Source organism: Notothenia rossii (genome assembly GCF_949606895.1).
Source record: "Notothenia rossii genome assembly, chromosome: 10".
Taxonomy (NCBI): Eukaryota; Metazoa; Chordata; class Actinopteri; order Perciformes; family Nototheniidae; genus Notothenia; species Notothenia rossii.
Genome location: NC_136908.1, coordinates 31,358,232 through 31,377,041, shown reverse-complemented (window position 1 = coordinate 31,377,041; position 18,810 = coordinate 31,358,232). Strand labels below are relative to the sequence as shown.

Sequence of the window (18,810 nt, the reverse complement as noted above, 5' to 3'; positions counted from 1 at the left end):
TTGTAGTTGTTCTGTCATTGAACAAAAATAGCCCTTTTTGAATCTTAATTTGAACTGTAAAAATATAAATCACGCTTAAAAACTGATTAAATAGATGGATCCTGATCTAGAGTTTAAGTAAAGTAATATGTATCCTATGTACACACAAACCTGTATTTAAATGTCCTACTTACACATGTCTTGCTTCTTAGTAACGTTACTCTATCGGATGATATTTACATGTACAGCTATGGATGAGCTTACGTTTTTGCAATTGGCTCCATTTAACGTTAGATGAACCCACAATTTGAAATGACACACAATGTGTACTTCAAGATGTCTTCAAAAATAATCTCAGTCACCCAAAAAAGGAAAACATTTATTTCCATAGTAATGATTGAATAGTACTGACTGTGCTAAAAGTTGTTATTTTACTTTCTCTCTTTTTCGGAATGTATATTTAATTCAGGGTATTTATTAACAGGCATACTCAGGACACCAAATGCACGAGGGTGCTGTGGAGGACCAGTACCCGCCTATATAAACCGAGGCCGGACATTTTTCGGTCTCTCTGTCTGCTCTCTGTTGGATGTGGACGTGGAAGTACAGCTAACCGGATTTTTGCTCAGAACTGTAACGCCTAGGAAACAAGGGTAGGTAAATGTGATTCCATCTGGTTATGCGTGTGTGTGGCTTATGACATAAATATATAAACGTAGTAGTCAGTTGTGCGAGATGCGACCAGCAGCGTGTGCAGAAGTTTTTCCATGCCGAGCACATGGTCACTGTAATGTCCAGGGTTCCCTCTCCTCCCATCTGCAGTGATGGAGCGGGACTGAATGTTCCTTGGTAGAGAAGCTTTCGGCCCTCCACTGTAGCTTGGCTCAAGTCCTTGAACTACAACTAATTGGCGGAATACACTCCCTCCCCTGTCGTTCAACGTTCAGATTGTATGTCTAATCATTTTGTTGTGCACTTCATTTTGACTGTAGTCGTCTGTCCATGGCAGTAGTTTATGTCATCACTATGTTTAGAAAAACAAAGTTAACTGTAATGGAGGGAGAGCTGACTTCAACATTTGTTCTTTAGATCTACAACGAATCCCAGCATGGAGTTCACTACGCAGAACACAATGTGCCCAAGGAACTCAAGGAGAACCAAGTTAAAAGATGGTTGAACAAAGTGAGTGTTAATTTGACCATAGGGATTTGAACAAATTATATAATGTTCCGTAATCCCTATTTTATAGAAGCGTGTTTTGTTGTTTATAATTTTAATATACATGTATTATAAATAAAGTTAAACTGTGTAATTGCTAGCTCCCTCTGCAGGGCGTTAGGCCTCGGTGCAAGACCGCCAACACGTTTCAATGTGACTTCAAACTGCATATAGAGGCTATTTTGAAATCTCAATTTATAGCCTAAGTAAGGTTCAAATGCATGTAAAAGGGGGTTTAGATTTAGCGCAATTTTTTTTAGAAATTATTATTAAATCTCCTTTTGATTACTTGAACTCTTTAAAAAAAAAAAAACAGCCAGATGGGCACATTTGTGTTGTGCAAACGTTTGGGTATCTGTATACTTTTGTAACTTTATAAAGTGTGCATGCCTTTTTAATAGGAGTCTGAGAACTTACATTTTTGATTGAAATGACCCTCCCTGCTGTTTCAGGATCACACTGCCTGAAGATGGATGCTCTGAAAGATCATTTGACCCCCTACCTGGGGGGGGCGGGGGGAAGGGAAAGAGTCTGCAGCCATGAGCACATGGCGAGTGTTGGGTTGGGATGCAGCACAATGGTGTGCAATGAGAACCAAAAGGCTGCAATGATGATCAACTAGACTAGAGTCTCTGATAAATCATGAAGATATCTTCACAGTGCTTCGTTTACAGTTCATATTGGGCATACTCAAAGTGCAAACATTAGAACATGTTCTAATACTTTGCTCTGATCTCATCACCAGGTTTCTCAAGATGTTGGAGACTCTTAGGTAAGTGTGCTATTAAATCATGTTTCCTTTAATCTTCTGCTATGTGGGATGATGATTTCATAGACTAGAGTCTCTGACAAAAGATGAAGATGTCTTCACAGTGCACTGACCACATAACCACACCAGTATGTTGAACCCACGTACTGCTTATCATGTAGACTTCAAAGAATCAGAACAGCTGGTGAAATTCCTCTACTAACCCGTTTGAGGTGTGATTGTAGTAGATGGGCTTAACATCATCAGGTGTGTTCTCTAAACGTCTTGTTGCTTTGCCATGTGCTGGTACTGATGTCCCGTTGCCTTGCAGCTCGTCCACACACTGATGGAAGAAGTTGCTGGGACATATCCACATCGCAACCACAAACCTGGAGGCTGACGCCAAGGCTGGACCTCTACTGAGGGTGAGTGTAATAATGCAGTTTTGTTGCTGGGCTTTATTAGAAAGGGTTAACTCTGGGACTGCACTGGTTCATCATAAATGGACCATGTGATCTTGGCATTGTATGACCTTGGCTTAATGGGACTTGGAAGAGCTTTGGTCTGAGATGGTCTATGATGATTCAGTTTTTTGGTTCAACTGATGCAAAATGAAGTTTACTCGCAGCGCACTGAGACACTCGGACTCTTCAGCTCCTGTTGATGATGTGTGGCAGCCATTGGTTACTGTGATGGAGGGAGACCTGACTGCAACATGTGCTCTATGTTCTTTAGATCTACAACGAGTCCCAGCATGGAGTTCACTACGCAGAACACCAAGTGCCCAAAGAACTCGAGGAGAACAAGTTAATAGATGGTTGAACAAAGTCTGCAGCCATGAGCACATGGTGAGTGTTGGGTTGGGATGCAGCACAATGGTGTGCAATGAGAACCAAAAGGCTGCAATGATGATCAACTAGACTAGAGTCTCTGATAAATCATGAAGATATCTTCACAGTGCTCTGAGTATGCCCAATATGAACTGTAAACAAAGTGCAAACATTAGAACATGTTCTAATAAATTGCTCTGATCTCATCACCAGGTTTCTCAAGATGTTGGAGACTCTCTGAGGTAAGTGTGCTATTAAATCATGTTTCCTTTAATCTTCTGCTATGTGGGATGATGATTTCATAGACTAGAGTCTCTGACAAAAGATGAAGATGTCTTCACAGTGCACTGACCACATAACCACACCAGTATGTTGAACCCACGTACTGCTTATCATGTAGACTTCAAAGAATCGGAACAGCTGGTGAAATTCCTCGACTGACCCGTTTGAGGTGTGATTGTAGTAGATGGGCTTAACATCATCAGGTGTGTTCTCTAAACGTCTTGTTGCTTTGCCATGTGCTGGTACTGATGTCCCGTTGCCTTGCAGCTCGTCCACACACTGATGGAAGAAGTTGCTGGGACATATCCACATCGCAACCACAAACCTGGAGGCTGACTCCAAGGCTGGACCTCTACTGAGGGTGAGTGTAATAATGCAGAATTGCTGCTGGGCTTTATTACAAAATGGTTAAATCTAGGACTGCACTGGCTCATCATAAATGGGCCAGTGCAGTAAATATGACTCTGGCTTAATGGGACTTGGAAGAGCTTTGGTCTGAGATGGTCTATGATGATTCAGTTTTTTGGTTCAACTGATGCAAAATGAAGTTTACTCGCAGCGCACTGAGACACTCGGACTGTTCAGCTCCTGTTGAGAATGTGTGGCAGCCAAACACAGGTCACTAACTGTTTCGCTCCGACAGGTGTGACTGGAGGACGTGCAGACGCATGAAAAGCCGGGTGGAACAGTCCTACTGGGCTCTGCAGGGGCATGGAGTCACTTGGGAGTGAAACTCGGGCTCTCCTGTCCTCCGTCTTGTTGTACAAGGTTATTCATCTAAACCCGGGGTCGCAACCCCTGGCACGCGGCACCGTAACCAGTGGTACAGTAGGAATAAGTGGAATAAGTCTCTACCATCCACAAACACACATGCACAAGCCACACCCCCCCCCTCTCTCTCAAAGGGACATGGATCTCAGCTCACTCTGCATGACCCTAATATCATAACATGTGTGCTCTGGAGAATCACAGAACGGACGATCGTCCTTATTATTATGCCGTTTAAACCAATTATGTAAAGGTGTTTGTTAAATTCGGCATCATGTAAGTTGCGCTGACAGGTCCACACACTGCTTCCCCGAGCGCCAAGCTCCCCCCCCCCCTTGATAATTCTCGATCGTTGGCACGCTGATAACAATTTTTATTTTATTTTTTAATGTCACTTCATATCAAAAAGGTTGCCGACCCCTGATCTAAACTGTTCTCTACATTGACATTAATTTGTATTTGAAGAATTTTCAAATAAATGTTTGACAAAGAATGGAGACTGCCTTTTTCCTGTTATTACAAAATGATGAACTGCAACAAGTGGAAATCTTTTCTGTTTGTCGTGGGCTATGGGCTCAATTTTCAATGGTACAAACTAGTCGCTTTTCGGCGCCTCCCGCTTTTTTAACGCTGCTTTGGGTGACTTGTGTAATTTGTGGAGAACCGAAGAGTTTTCGTTTGGGGGGGGGGGGCTTCCGACTGACGGACAACTTCTCACTTCAAAAACAAGGTGTTCGCGGGGTCTTAAAAAGTATTAAAAGTTGATCGATCAATTTAGTGAAAATTAAGGCTATTAAACAGCATTTTCCAAGGTATTAAGAAGGTTCAAAGCAACGACAACATGAAACACCCTTTAATTTAATGAAACGACATGTCGGGAAACCCCACAAGGCATGCATAGCGCGCCCTAAAATGCTGCTTATTTTAAGTTTCGTTGCCTTGCTCCGCTGTGTGTGTGTGTGGGGGGGAACTAAACGACTACGGTAACGGGTCCCAAGGTGGGTAGACCGGCATACGCAACGCTCTGGGTGTCCCAACGGCTCCGTGTGTGCCCTATATGATCATTTTCTGATGAGGAAATCGCCTGCCTCCCTCTATAAATATTCAAGACTTATAAAAAAAAAAGAGCCAGTCACTAGATATGTATTTTTTGGAAAATAACTCATTTTTCTCATGAAAAAAAAAAAGCGGTTTGATGTATTCAAAATGGCATTTAAAGGGTTAAAATCCTGAAAATGATTACATTTTTTGTATTTTCTATTAAGGCAGAAGTTGCTTTAAAGATTGAACCCAAAAAAGTTGTGAAAAACCTTTTTAATATAGGGGGGGTGTGTGTGAGATTAAAATAAATAAACATTGAATGTGTTGAATAGTAAAGGGGTTTAACGTTAGTGGCAGGTTGTGTGTGAGAGAATAAATAAGACAGCCCAATATTTAAAAAAATTGTTATTCTTTTCCCCCGCATTTTTAGCATATTTCCTAACTTCCCGCAATTTCATCGCATAAAATCACATAAAACCCCGCATGTTTAATCGCATAATCAAGGATTTTAGCCCGCATAATCAAGGATTTTTGCCTGCGTTTTTCTGGAGGGTCTAACTTATACAGTGCTTACCCAGTCTTTACGACCCCACAAAGCGCTCCACATGTCGTCATTCACCCTTTCACACAGCCGTGCTGCTCTAGGAAGCTAAACATTCACACACTATTAGCCATGTCGTCAGAAGACGACATGATTTTATCAACAAACCTCCGCAGTCCGGACCTGCACCGGAGGAGTTATGAGGTATCTAGAGATGTACATTTGTGTTTAAAACATAGACTGGTTTAAAAGCTCAGTTAGCAGGTGAATGACTCTGATGCTCACTGTCCTTAATGCACAATTTAGTAATCACATTACACTCTAAAGGCAGTTAAAATCAAAAAAATATATTTTTTTTATCCATACCTTGTGACATTCTCCTCTCTGTCCTCTGCAAAAAAAACGATCCTCTTCCAGCATCGGTGGTTTGATTGAAAGAGCAGGGACGATGCGGTACACCCGTGACAAGAAGAAGAACTCCACAATGAGAGACACAAGGTTGCAGCCCAGGATGAAGCCACAGACAACTACATTGGAGGCCAGGGTCATGACCTGTCCCACCGCTAGTGGGTCAGGATGTTAGTCACCTGATCAATCTGCCTCATGGTTGCATTCATTCCTTTTGTTAGGATCAAAGACACAGGTTAATGCGCTTCAACTAGAGGATGGTCACTGAGCAGTGGCGTTTTCTCCTGGAGGCCAAGGGAAGCCAGGCTTCCCCTGTTTTTTCGGATTGTAGTTATAATTTTAATAAATAAATAAAAACACTTCGTTTAGTTTCGGAAATTCTTTGTGTGTTGCTGCCGGCCCGTCTCTCCCCCATTCTCATTGAGTATTTTACAAAGAGTGAAACAGCGCCCCTCTAGATGTTATGGTGAAACAGTATATTGCACTCTCTGTTGCGAGAGGAGGCCAGCCGAAATTTGCTTCCCTTGGTGAAAGAAAATGGAGGGATTGACCAATCAGATGAGGCTCACGTCATGCCCCTGCCAACCTGTGATTGGTCAGGGCCATGCCAAGGGAAGCCAGAGGCGGCTGGCTTCCCTTGCCTCACAATCCAATCAAATCGCATCAACTTAGTGGTGCAGTGACGCGTCCCAAAAAGCGGAAGTAAGCTGCGCTCGGTTTCCCTCGACAAAATAGCAATGGGATTTCTCCATAGGATTTTGGAAAATAGCTCAAAATAAGGTCAGTGGAAAACGAACCTGTTAGATAAATGCACGTTTTGTTCAGTCGGATAATATCCACATGTCTACCCTACTTTTATAATTTTCAAATCATAAATCTAATCGATAGAAGATAGATAGCGTCACTGCACCACTCTCACCGCCGTTAGAAAGTAGCAAGCAACTGAAGCAAGTGCAATTATGGAGGGTGGAGATTTGGAGTATTTAATCAAAAATAATTTTACTAGACTTCCGCTGCAGCAGCAACAACAAATAAAATCTGATGACAGGCCAATGCCCAAACTGGAGCTGTGTACAGCGAGGAACAAAGGAGAGAACCGGACGTAAAACGTTAAAGGTCTCCTGATTTAGTTTGTGAATGAATGCTTATTAGAGTTTCGGCTGGAGAGTGCGTGCGGTCAGATAAAAGGCGTGCGTCCTTAGTCCTAAGCTTCCCCTAATTTTTTCGCCACGCTACTGTCACTGAGCAGAAAAAGGCAGACACCTCAGTGATTTAAGTTTTTCTGAAGCATAGCCACTGATATTTGACAAAAATGGAATGCAACAAATGTGCACTGACAGAAAACAAATCCCCTCACCAGCTAGGTGACCTCGGTTGTAGCCTGTGATAACCAGGATGATCACCACCCTATAACAAACCACCTTGTGTGAGTTTTGTGATGCAACATGTTACTAAGACAGCAAAGAGTAGCCACAAGCTCAGAAGCAGCGACAACAAGGACACAGGAGTCAGGACAGAGGGAGTAACAGCACCAATAACTCTGTGTAATAATCATGGTGAGTATTCGGTTTGGTATCAAGTTATGAAATGTAGTTTTTTGAACATTTAGTGGGGCGCCGCCAGGGATTTTGGGCCCCATGAAAATATATCACATTGGGCCCCACCACCAGGCACAGGCCACTTTGTTTATAAATTACCTCGAGGGCCGTACCAAATGGTCTAGCGGTCCGTATACGGCCCGGGGGCCGGAAGTTCCCCACCCCTGCTTCAATATAATAACATTAGTATTAATATCATAAACAAAATGTCGGTGATTAACACGTAGTTTACCTAATACAGACATTACATTACATTGCATTTAGCTGATGCTTTTATCCAAAGCGACTTACAATAAGTGCATTCGACCAGGAAGATACAACCTTGAAGAAAACAGAATCATATAAGTACATCAGGTTTCATAGAGCCAAACATTTCAAGTGCTACTCAACTGGCTTTAGAAAAGCCAGTCCTTTATTAGTATATAAGTGCTTTGTTAGTAATTCAATCGCTCGAAGTGGAGTCTAAAGAGATGAGTTTTCAGTTGTCGCCGGAAGATGTGTAAGCTTTCTGCTGTCCTGATTTCAATGGGGAGCTCATTCCACCATTTTGTAGCCAGGATAGCAAACCCACGTGTTTTTGCTGACGGGAACTTGGGTCCTCCTCGCAGTGCGGGTGCAGCGAGCTGTTTGGCTGATGCAGAGCGGAGTGCACGTGCTGGGGTGTACGGTTTAACCATGTCCTGGATGTAGGAAGGGCCAGATACATTCGCAGCATGGTACGGAAGTACCAGTATCTTGAAGTGGATTCTAGCAGTTACTGGAAGCCAGTGAAGGGAGCGGCGTGGTGTGAGAGAATTTAGGAAGGTTGAAGACCAGACGAGCCGCTGCATTCTGGATGAGCTGCAGAGGTTGGATGGCACATGCAGGTAGACCAGCCAGGAAGGAGTTGCAGTAGTCTAGGCGTGAGATGACGAGAGCCTGGACCAGAACCTGCGCTGATGTCTGGGTCAGCTGGGGACGTATCCTCCTGATGTTGTAAAGCGTGTATCTGCAGCAGCGGGTTGTAGCAGCAATGTTTGCAGTGAAGAACAGTGTGTTATCTAGGTTCACACCCAGATTCCTTGCAGTCTGAGTCGGGGAAACAACAGAGGTGCCGATGTTGATTGTTAGGTCAAGAGTGGGACAATCTTTTCCCGGAAGGAAAAGCAGTTCAGTCTTGTCAAGGTTGAGCTTGAGGTGATGAGCAGACATCCACAGAGAGATGTCTGCTAGGCAAACAGAGATGCGTGCGACGACCTGGGTCTCTGAGCGGGGAAAGGACAGAATTAGTTGGGTGTCGTCAGCGTAGCAGTGGTATGAAAAACCATGCGGGCTAATGACAGACCCGAGCGAGTTTGTGTACAAGGAGAAGAGGAGGGGACCAAGAACAGAGCCCTGAGGGACCCCTGTAGTTAATTGACAAGGGTCGGACTCGGACCCTCTCCAAGTTACCCTGTAGGTGCGGTCTTTGAGGTATGAGGTGAGGAGGGAAAGTGCAGTGCCTGAAACTCCAAGTTCTTGGAGAGTGCGAAGGAGGATCTGATGATTCACCGTGTCGAATGCAGCAGACAGGTCCAGAAGGATGATGACAGAGGAGAGGGAGGCTGCTTTAGCAGTGTGCAGTTCGTCAGAGACAGCAAAGAGAGCAGTTTCTGTTGAGTGACCTGCCTTGAAACCAGACTGGTGCGGATCCAGAAGGTTGTTCTGATGGAGATAACAGGAGAGTTGTTTAAAGACAGCGCGTTCAAGTGTTTTAGACAGGAACGGGAGGAGAGAGACAGGCCTGTAGTTTATAACATCAGACGGGTTGAGAGTGGGTTTCTTTAGGAGAGGGTTTACTCTTGCCTCCTTGAGACTGTTTGGAAAGTGACCAGAAGTTAGAGAAGTGTTGATGAAATGGGTGAGAAACGGTAGAATATCAGGAGCTATAGTCTAAAGGAGGTTTGAGGGGATAGGGTCCAGAGGACAGGTGGTAGGACGGGCAGAGGTAATGAGGGTAAGAACCTCACTTGGAGAGAGAGGGGAGAAGGAGGTCAGTGTGTGGGTGAAGGGAGGGTCTGGTGACCCAGCGGTGAGTAAAGGTGAGTCAGAAAAAGAAGAGCGAATATCATTAACCTTTTTTTCAAAGTGATTAACAAAGTCGCTTGACAGAAGGGAGGAGGGGGGAGGGGCTTTGGGGGGGTCCAAGAGGGTGGAGAAGATAGAAAATAGTTTTTGGGGATTGGAATAGGAAGATTGGATCTTATCTTGAAAGAAAGTGCTTTTTGCCTGAGAGATCGAAGCAGAGAAAGAGGAGAGGAGAGCCTGATAGGTTAGGAGGTCGTCATGGTGTTTGGATTTCCACCATTTCCGCTCTGCTGCCCGAAGGATGGTTCTATTAGCATGCAGTGCGTCATTTAGCCAGGGAGCAGGAGGGGACTGACGAGCCGGCCGAGATGTGAGAGGACAGAGAGAATCCAGAGAGGATGAGAGAGTAGAGAGGAGAGTTTCTGCAGCAGAGTTTGGAGGCAGGAGTTGGAACGAATCAGAGGAAGGGAGGGCTGAGAGCACCGATGAGGCAAAGGTAGAGGGGGAGAGGGGGAGAGGGGGAGAGGGAACGAAGGTTGCGGCGGACAGGTGCAGAATTAGAAGAGATTAGGTTGTTATGTTTGGAAAGGGGTAGAGAGAATGAAATAAAGAAGTGATCGGATGTGTGAAGCGGGTTTACAGAGAGGTTAGAAGTAGTGCAGTTCCTTGAGAATATGAGATCAAGGACATTGCCAGCGTTATGAGTTGGTGGGGATGGAGACAGTGAGAAAGCAAAGGTGGTTAACAGAGATGTTAGTTCAGATATCTTCCCTGTCTGAAGGTTGAAGTCTCCGAGAAGTACAGTGGGAGGGCCAGTTTCAGGGATGTGTGAGAGGAGATTATCTAATTCCTCCAAGAAGTCCCCCAAGGCGCCTGGTGGACGGTAGAGAACAACAATGGTTAATTGTATAGGATAGGTTACTGTGACGGCATGGAATTCAAAGGTGGAAGGAGTGAAGTTAGGTAGCTTGAAGAGGGAAAAGCTCCAGTTGGGAGAGAGCAGGAGACCAGTGCCACCTCCTCTGCCAGAGGGTCTGGGTGTATGGGAGAAGGAATATGCTGTAGAGAGAGCTGCTGGGGTGGATGTGTTGGATGGAGTAATCCAGGTCTCCGTGAGAGCAAGGAAATCCAGAGACTGCAGGGTAGCGTAGCCAGAGATGAAGTCAGCCTTAGGAACAGCTGACTGGCAGTTCCACAGGCCCCCTGAAACGAGATGTTGGATCTCAGTGGAGCATGTGGGATAGACAAGAGCAGGCCGGTTAAATCGATTAGGAGATACACGGGGCCAGTGATAATTGCGAGAGGACACATGAACAGGAATGGAGAAAATACACATGATTATAGCATGAGGGGCTAGAGAACCAAAGAGAATTGAATAAAACAAAAGAAAAGAAAACACCAGCGATAATTAGCTCAATCAAAGTAGGATTTGCCTCGTCTTTGCCTCCCTCGTGACTCCCACAGGACTCCAATGTCTTTGTCAGTCTTACTCCAACCGGACTCCAATGTCTTTGTCAGTCTTACTCCAACAGGACTCCAATGTCTTTGTCAGTCTTCGTCTGGCTGAAGCTGATGCTCCAGGAAAGAGCCACCTACACTCTAAGAAAAATCCGTAAAATGATGGCCAATGTGGTGTAAAATTTTACTGTTTAAGTACTGTAATCGACTTTTACATTACTTTTGCCGTTGAAAACAGCGTTGCCAGGTCTGCTTATTATAAGTTTCCCCCAAGATTTTATTTGAAAATAGCAGGTCTACAAGCTCACAACGCGTCGCGTCGCGGCACGTTGTGATCTGCTATTTTCTAATAGTTGCTGTATAGGTTTAAAGTGCTCATGTGGCCCACTTCACTTCTTTTGGGCTTATTTTCTCTAGACCTTGTGGCTTGTTTGTGTCCCTCACAGAATCTGGCAACACTGGTTGCGCATTGCATTGTGGGTGCTTTTGCACGGTAAAAAATATCTGTGGCCGCCATTACAGGAATCCCGCACTGAAAGTGAACCTGAAAGTCTGCTCGGTAGGTTGGTTCATTGTGTTTAATTTGGGAATGGAACCTCATTTCTTAATCAAAAAGGACATTTATGGTAAACATAACATTTGTGTTAAAGTTAAATATTTGTTTTATTACGTGTACGTCTGGCAGGTAACTCTCTTCTAACTGGCCCCAGTTAGAATATAGTCCTTAAGCAGTATCCCCCCGTGCAAAAGTTGGCCAGTTCATTGAATTGATAGGTAAAGTTTGTATTTATGGTTAGTTTATTTTCGCAGGTTTGTGTGTTGTTGTTTTATTAGTATCTTTCCAACCTGGCTAACGTTAGCTTCCATTGGCACAGTGTTTTCCCCCCAAACACCGCGGTCAATACAGCTATAATAATATCATATCGACTAATATATATTCGATAGGCTTTGTTGACATTTGAAGGTGTGTGTGTTATGTTGTGGTTACATTTGGATTAAAAGTAGTATTGTAAAAGGCAGCGGGCTAATGTTAGCTTCCATTGGCACAATGTTTTCCCCCCAAACACTGCGGTCAATACAGCTATAATAGTATCATATCGACTAATATATATTCGATAGGCTTCGTTGACATTTGAAGGTGTGTGTGTTATGTTGTGGTTACATTTGGATTAAAAGTAGTATTGCAAAAGGCCGCGGGCTAACGTTAGCTTCCCGTTAGCTTCCATTGGTACAGTGTTTTCCCCCCAAACACTGCGGTCAATACAGCTATAATAGTATCATATCGACTAATATATATTCGATAGGCTTCGTTGACATTTGAAGGTGTGTGTGTGTTATGTTGTGGTTACATTTGGATTAAAAGTAGTATTGCAAAAGGCCGCGGGCTAACGTTAGCTTCCCGTTAGCTTCCATTGGTACAGTGTTTTACGCCCAAACACTGCGGTCAATACAGCTATAATAGTATCATATCGACTAATATATATTCGATAGGCTTCGTTGACATTTGAAGGTGTGTGTGTTATGTTGTGGTTACATCTGGATTAAAAGTAGTATTGCAAAAGGACGCGGGCTAACGTTAGCTTCCCGTTAGCTTCCATTGGCACAGTGTTTTCCCCCCAAACACTGCGGTCAATACAGCTGCCAAAATCTGGACAAACTTAATGATTATTATCCACTTTCTTCTTACCAGAGAGGTGCGAGGTTGCTCATTCCTCTTAAACACATGCCAACATGGAGCTTGTGAAAGATGTGGTTAAGAAAGCCATACCATCGCTCAGTAGTGATAAGATGGATGCACTCATGGCTAGACTGGTGGAATTAGGAGTTCAATGTGAAGATGACCTGATCCTTGTGGATGCCCCGGACATTCAGGACACTCTGCCACTCATTCAGTGCAGAAGACTCGTTAAGGCTTTCCAAGGAGGTAAGTTTTTTTATTTGTAACCCTAATCTGCACAGTACTGAGGGGTGGACAACACTGACAAAATCAAATATCACCATTATGTATTTATGACTATGTAATGTTAACAGTTGGGTAAGTTCAGTTCATTCTTTAAAATCAGGAAAACACAACAGGTATCACAATATGATACCCAAAATCCTATTCAATAATCTCATATGATATATCAATATATTGCCCAACCCTGTATACTGTCTGTACAAATTCACAGACCCTTAAGGGTCCATTTGTACCCCTGGTGGTCTCCAACGGACATTGAAAACCAGTGTATTAATTAATTAGTAGCATTGGTGATGTGGTTAATTTATGGGGTATGTCATCCATAGATTCACAAGCTGCACCACAGTTCAGAAGCCCTGGCCCTGGCCCTACATCTACACCTCTGCCACAGAGTGATGATCTGTCCCCAACACCACCTGAAGCACCACCTGCCCATACCCCATCTGCCCACTCCCCATCCTGTGAGCCATATTCCATACCATGGCACAAAATGCCCTCAAAGCTCATGGATGTGTTGGGTGAAAAGAAATGGGTAAAGTCGAAAGAAAGACTACAGATGGTTCGGATCATTGTTGATGATTACCTCCATAAACACCCTGGAAGACCTGGTAGATCCAAGCTGATGGAAATCGCCAAGAACATTGTAGGACAATATCCTCTGTCTTTCAAACAGACAGAGCCCTTTGGAAATATGCCGTTTGCAAAAGATGGTTGTGGTCCTCTCTTTACCCAGCTAGAAAACAGAGTTGAAAATATTAAGAGAACATCAACCCCAGGAAAGAGGCGAGCAGAGGGTGGAGAGGGTGAAGTTCAGCGGAAGAAAAAGTCAAGAAATTCCGATCGTTATGGATGTGTGGAGTGGGATGTTGCTGTAAAGGGAACTGAGAGTAGAGCAGAACTGCTGTCAAAACGAAATGAATTGAAAAGTGCCTTCAAAACCCATGATCCTCAGGTAGGGCTCCAACCATCCATTATGTTCTTGTGTATGTATGGATTACTTTTTGATTGAGTAATTGAGAGGCTAATATTTGAGTTTGATTTATTTTTGGTATATCAATTCAAATTGGTTTTGTATAACTAACAAAAAATAACTGATCTACAAGTTCACAATGGGACTCGTTGTGCGCTTGTATATCAGCTATTTTCACCCGAAATTGATTTATCTGTATTTATATTGATCATTTGTTTTATTATTGATTGAATTTATTAGTTTGATTAACTGTTGCCTCATATCTTTAGGAGTCATCTGTTTCGAAAACTGATGGCTGAAACATATCCCATCCAGCGTGAAACCATCAACGACGGAACCAATGTAAAGGTCCTAAAGGAAGAGTGGCCATTTCTTTTTGAAGCTGCTCACCTGTTTGATCATGCATCTAGACTCCTTGGCTTTTCGTTACAAAACAAGCTGGCACAGGAGCTTTCCAAAAAAGAACCGGGCATCAACAACTTCCTTGACACCAAAGGGATGAAGATGGGTGAAGGTCCAGTACAGCTGATCTGTGGCATTGTGAGATACTTCAAGGAAAACCCTGATCACCTTTTCTGCAAAAATGAGGTACATTTTATGGATTTTAAACCCCACTTTGCGCTGCTGATAATATCGAAATTGGTAAACCATCTCTCCTGGAAACGAAGATAAAAGGAAATCAGTAAAATCCTTGATTTATTTTCCCGACCAGGAGAAAATCCCTCATATAATTATACACTTCCATCCCGGCAGAGCTCCTCTGTCTTGGAGGACCAAATGCTGTCCCCTAATAGAACAAGGTCTTGTAAGGACAGACTTTCCCCCCCTGACCGAAAAGGATTCTGATCCTAACATTAATCGATTATGTTTGTGTAAACAATATTTTTTTATAACTACTATTAACATTATTGTCTATGGTTGCCTCTGATACAGACGCTGGCAGATGGTCTATTTGCCTGCCTGACTGTGTGTTTGCGTACATTGGAAACATAAAATCAACACATTCATATGTGTATCTTTGTTGTTTTATTTTTCGAAAACAGTACTCCGCAGATGCTGAACTCAGCCTCCCCTGTACCCCATGCATCCTAATCAGAGGTTTGTAGTTGAATCATTTTTGCATCCCAGCAAGCTTGGAGATATGTTCTCCATTTGTTCTTAGGTTTACTGATGAGACGATTTGTTGTGATGAAAAGGTATAGAGTTGGTTGATTTTGTTTTGTAAATGGTGCTCAGAACTATGTTGATTAGGGCCAAAATCTTTAAATTTAAGTACACTTGTATGTAAAGTCTGACAAACTAAATGCAGAATACCTTTTCAAAGTATTTGTTGCTTGTTCTTACCATAACCTGTGTTTGGGCTGAGTATGGAAGATTTGGCACGTGTGTACGTTATTATTTTTTTTAATTACTAATACATATTGTTTTTGTGATCTATGTTTAAGGTGACCATCTATTCCAGATTGCTGTTGATCAGGAAGTTGTGAATGACCACATCACCTCCCCCATTGTGGCCCTGAGCTATGCTTTCTGCTTGTTTTATGTCTGCAACATTGAATATCCAAAGGAGATGTCTCTTACCCTGGAATTCATGCAAAGGTAAGCAGCTCATTGTTTTGAAATGTATAAGCTGGGGTATTCAAATTCTGAGACTGAGGGCTTCCCACCAGACAAAGCATGTAAAAAGGTATCCACTCATCGTCCCTTAGATTACTAGCATAGTTGTGCTCAATTCCAGGATGCTTATGGGATCATGATTATTAAATATAATATATATTATATGTTTTGATCCCATTGACACTCTACAATCGAGCCAAGATATTCATTGCTCTTTGACAGGGGTCTTCAATGTTGTTCAGTCCAAGGACCCCTTAGCTGAGAGAGATGAACCAGGGACCCAAATACTGCCTAAAATTGTATTGCAGATTCAACTTTTTCATAGAGTTCATAGACCTGTTTGACAGCACTATCACCAGTGTTGTGTAAAGTTTGTTTGCTTACACATGATCTTTTCTATTGTTTGTTTCATGTTAATGTGTATTATCAAACATATAATCACTTAAACCCTCAATACTTAATAAATGTTCCTATAACACAGGCAGCACATTTTGCAGCTTCCTGTTGAAGGCCCATGCTCTTTCATATAACTTCAGACTACACCAAGTACATAGAAAAGGTCTGTCCTAAGGCATTTGGCATTTATTAGGCTCTGACACTGGGTGATTGGGAAAACATGTACAATATTCCTAACAACTATCTCTGAGCTATCTCTTTAACCAAAGACACACATTTAGGCTATTCTATGTGAGCTGCTTTTGTGACTAATATAACAAAATCCATACCAGGATTCATGCCCCAATGTTAATACTTGTTGTGTAACGTGTACATTTGCACCGAGTGTCACAGTTACCACTCCACTCAACGTTTGACGCCTGTGCTCTTGTTGCAGATGAGCTTAGTGGTTGTGTCACACTTAAGATTGACTGAAATCTGACAAGTAGACTGCGATATTGAAAGTAGCAAATTTAGATGCAGTTTTAATGCAGTGGTTGTATGTGTGAAATCAAAATTGAGCAACTATGTTATCTATTTTGTGACTAAAATGTATATAGACTGTGTACAATCATAATCGATGCAAATAAATCAACCCTCTTTACCTTGGTTGCCTGTAAAGCTGCTGCAATGAAATCTGTACCTCCGTCTTTGTGCACTGGATCACAACTCGCCTATCGTGATTATGTGAATTGGTCTGCATTATGAGAATACAAACAAACATGATCCACCTATAGTATGTAGCCAATAACCAAAACCATTGTGGATTTAGTAACTCCTCCTGTCAAATGTTCACCTGTGCATTTAACAAACTATAACACCGCACACTGTCACCTCTAAATTGTATATGTATGTTTAACAAACACACAACTCCACGATAAATGTAGCAAATACCAAGACATTTTACATATAAAATATAGAGGCTGCTACAGTAGGCTGCTGTAGGCTATGTCACAGTGGTGATTATGACAGGAAAAGTCACTAAATACACTATATAGCCTAGTTTGTCAGCACAAAATAATAGTTTTGTTAATTCATATTGTAAAGGTGCATAATGTTTGTATTCTCAAATGCAAACCTATTACCACCACCGAGGAGTGGTGATCCAGAACGGGTTCAGAGGGACCAGAAAGAGGTCCCACTGTCATTGAAACAATCTTCCCGGACAGCACTGTTTACAACAGACTCGCCGGCCATTTTTGACGGCTCATGTAAATTATATATTTTTTTGTCACAAAATAGACCATTACTCATTGTTCATTAATTTTAGACATACATTTCAGATTAAAAGTTTGTTATCAATCGTCACAACTTCTTTCAGCACTCGTGACTACTAGCGACTACTACTAGCTGTGCTACTCATGCACTGAGTTAACGGTGCCCTGAGATCGTTCATTGCACGTACAGTATATCCACACAAGTCACAGGTGCACGGGTTATGCTGAGATTTCCAGTATAGTATGTTGGTGATGAGCAGACTTTAACAGCACGTTGTCTGAGTTGCTCAGCTTACAGGAGCAAAGTGTTATTGTAGTAGTAGTATTTTGCAACATTAGCTGTAGATGGAAACACACACACGGGCATGGTGGAGAAAACAAATGTATGCTATTTTAGACGGCTCCACTCCTGTAGAGCCACACTACAAGTAGTATCTCAGCTTTGTCTGCATGTTACTCTTTAGTTCAGTTTCATTCATTTAGTTGCATGTGCAGCTAAACATATTTCTGTTTCCTTAGAGTTTTCTTTGGAATGAATCCTGACCGAGGGTCCAAGGCTGAGATGAAGGGGAAGAAACAGCATCACATTCCTCCAAAACTGTCGAAGCTCGTGACTGAGCTGAAGGAATTTGACTGGCACATGTGAGCTTTCCTCAAAGCTCAAAACCGAACTTTTTGGACTGGACTTTTGGACTAAACATACCAACACACACACACTTAAAAAAAAAAAAAGTTTACTTTTTTTTAATTTGTCACTGCATGTTCTCCTACAGGTTGGGGCAGCGCCTGTCAGCGGGGAATGTTGAGTGGGAGGTGTAGGACGGAGTTGCTACATCCTCTTGGAGGGGGCTCCTCCTTCCTCACTGACAGGTGAGCCAGTAGGGTGCAACAGCAGTGGCAAACATTGGGAGGAATTTATAACTACTAATTTGATCTTGAGGCGCACATGTACACACAGCCCGACCTCTAACATCATGGTGTTAAGAAAAAGGTTATTGTTGCTGTTATTTTACATACTTGAATGTATGTTCATGTTAGGGTTTTACAATTGTATGGAAATGTCTTAAAAAAAAAACATTTGTATGGCACTCAGGTAGCGAGGGGTAAAATTATTGCCCACCACCACAGATTCTTTGGGTTCAAATCCCCCATGTTCGGGGGGAGGGAAGTTGGGAGGGTGATATTTGTCACTGCATGTTCTCCTACAGGTTGGGGCAGTGCCTGTCAGCGGGGAATGTTGAGTGGGAGGTGTAGGACGGAGTCGCTACATCCTCCTGGAGGGGGCTCCTCCTTCCTCACTGACAGGTGAGCCAGTAGGGTGCAACAGCAGTGGGAGAAAAGTTCAGTTTTTTCATTTCATCATTAAATGCACTTTATACATTAGCAAAAAGGAAATAAATGCACTTGTATGGAAAAAATGGTATACATTTTGTTCAATTTCTATATATTGTGCTTTATTCAGTTTGCTTGAAAGTGTAATGATTGTTATTTATTTAGTATTAGGATATATATATATTTTTTATCCCAAGATTTAAAAAAAAAGATATTGGGATTAACGGAAGTGTCTGTAAATAGTACATACTAAGGACTGTTAAAATACGGAATTGTCCGTATTAGGATTAACAGAAGTGTCCGTAAATATTACGGACAAAGTCTTGTTAATCTACAGAAATATCCGTTATAAGGTTGACAGA

The 18,810-nt window shown here is 42.6% G+C and overlaps 1 protein-coding gene and 1 long non-coding RNA gene across 5 annotated transcripts; both read left to right on the top strand.

Annotated features, from left to right (window-relative positions):
* The first annotated feature begins 504 nt into the window (after positions 1-504).
* LOC307022542 lies at positions 505-4,322 on the top strand. 4 transcript variants are annotated; one of them, XR_013803431.1, is made up of 10 exons: positions 556-632; positions 802-929; positions 1,069-1,161; positions 1,650-1,747; positions 1,943-1,969; positions 2,277-2,370; positions 2,681-2,793; positions 2,989-3,017; positions 3,325-3,418; positions 3,701-4,322. It is a non-coding gene; the product is annotated as an uncharacterized lncRNA (long non-coding RNA). The 4 variants fall into 4 exon arrangements; XR_013803432.1 differs by having other exon boundaries at positions 1,650-1,777; XR_013803433.1 differs by having other exon boundaries at positions 589-632; positions 778-929.
* Positions 4,323-12,357: 8,035 nt separating this feature from the next.
* LOC307022540 (uncharacterized protein) lies at positions 12,358-18,239 on the top strand. The gene is made up of 6 exons (XM_079655365.1): positions 12,358-12,841; positions 13,204-13,829; positions 14,117-14,435; positions 14,891-14,945; positions 15,293-15,446; positions 17,636-18,239. Exons 2-6 carry the CDS (start codon positions 13,819-13,821, stop codon positions 17,760-17,762), a joined length of 666 nt encoding a protein of 221 aa, XP_079511491.1. The 5' UTR covers positions 12,358-12,841; positions 13,204-13,818; the 3' UTR covers positions 17,763-18,239.
* The last annotated feature ends 571 nt before the right edge of the window (positions 18,240-18,810 follow it).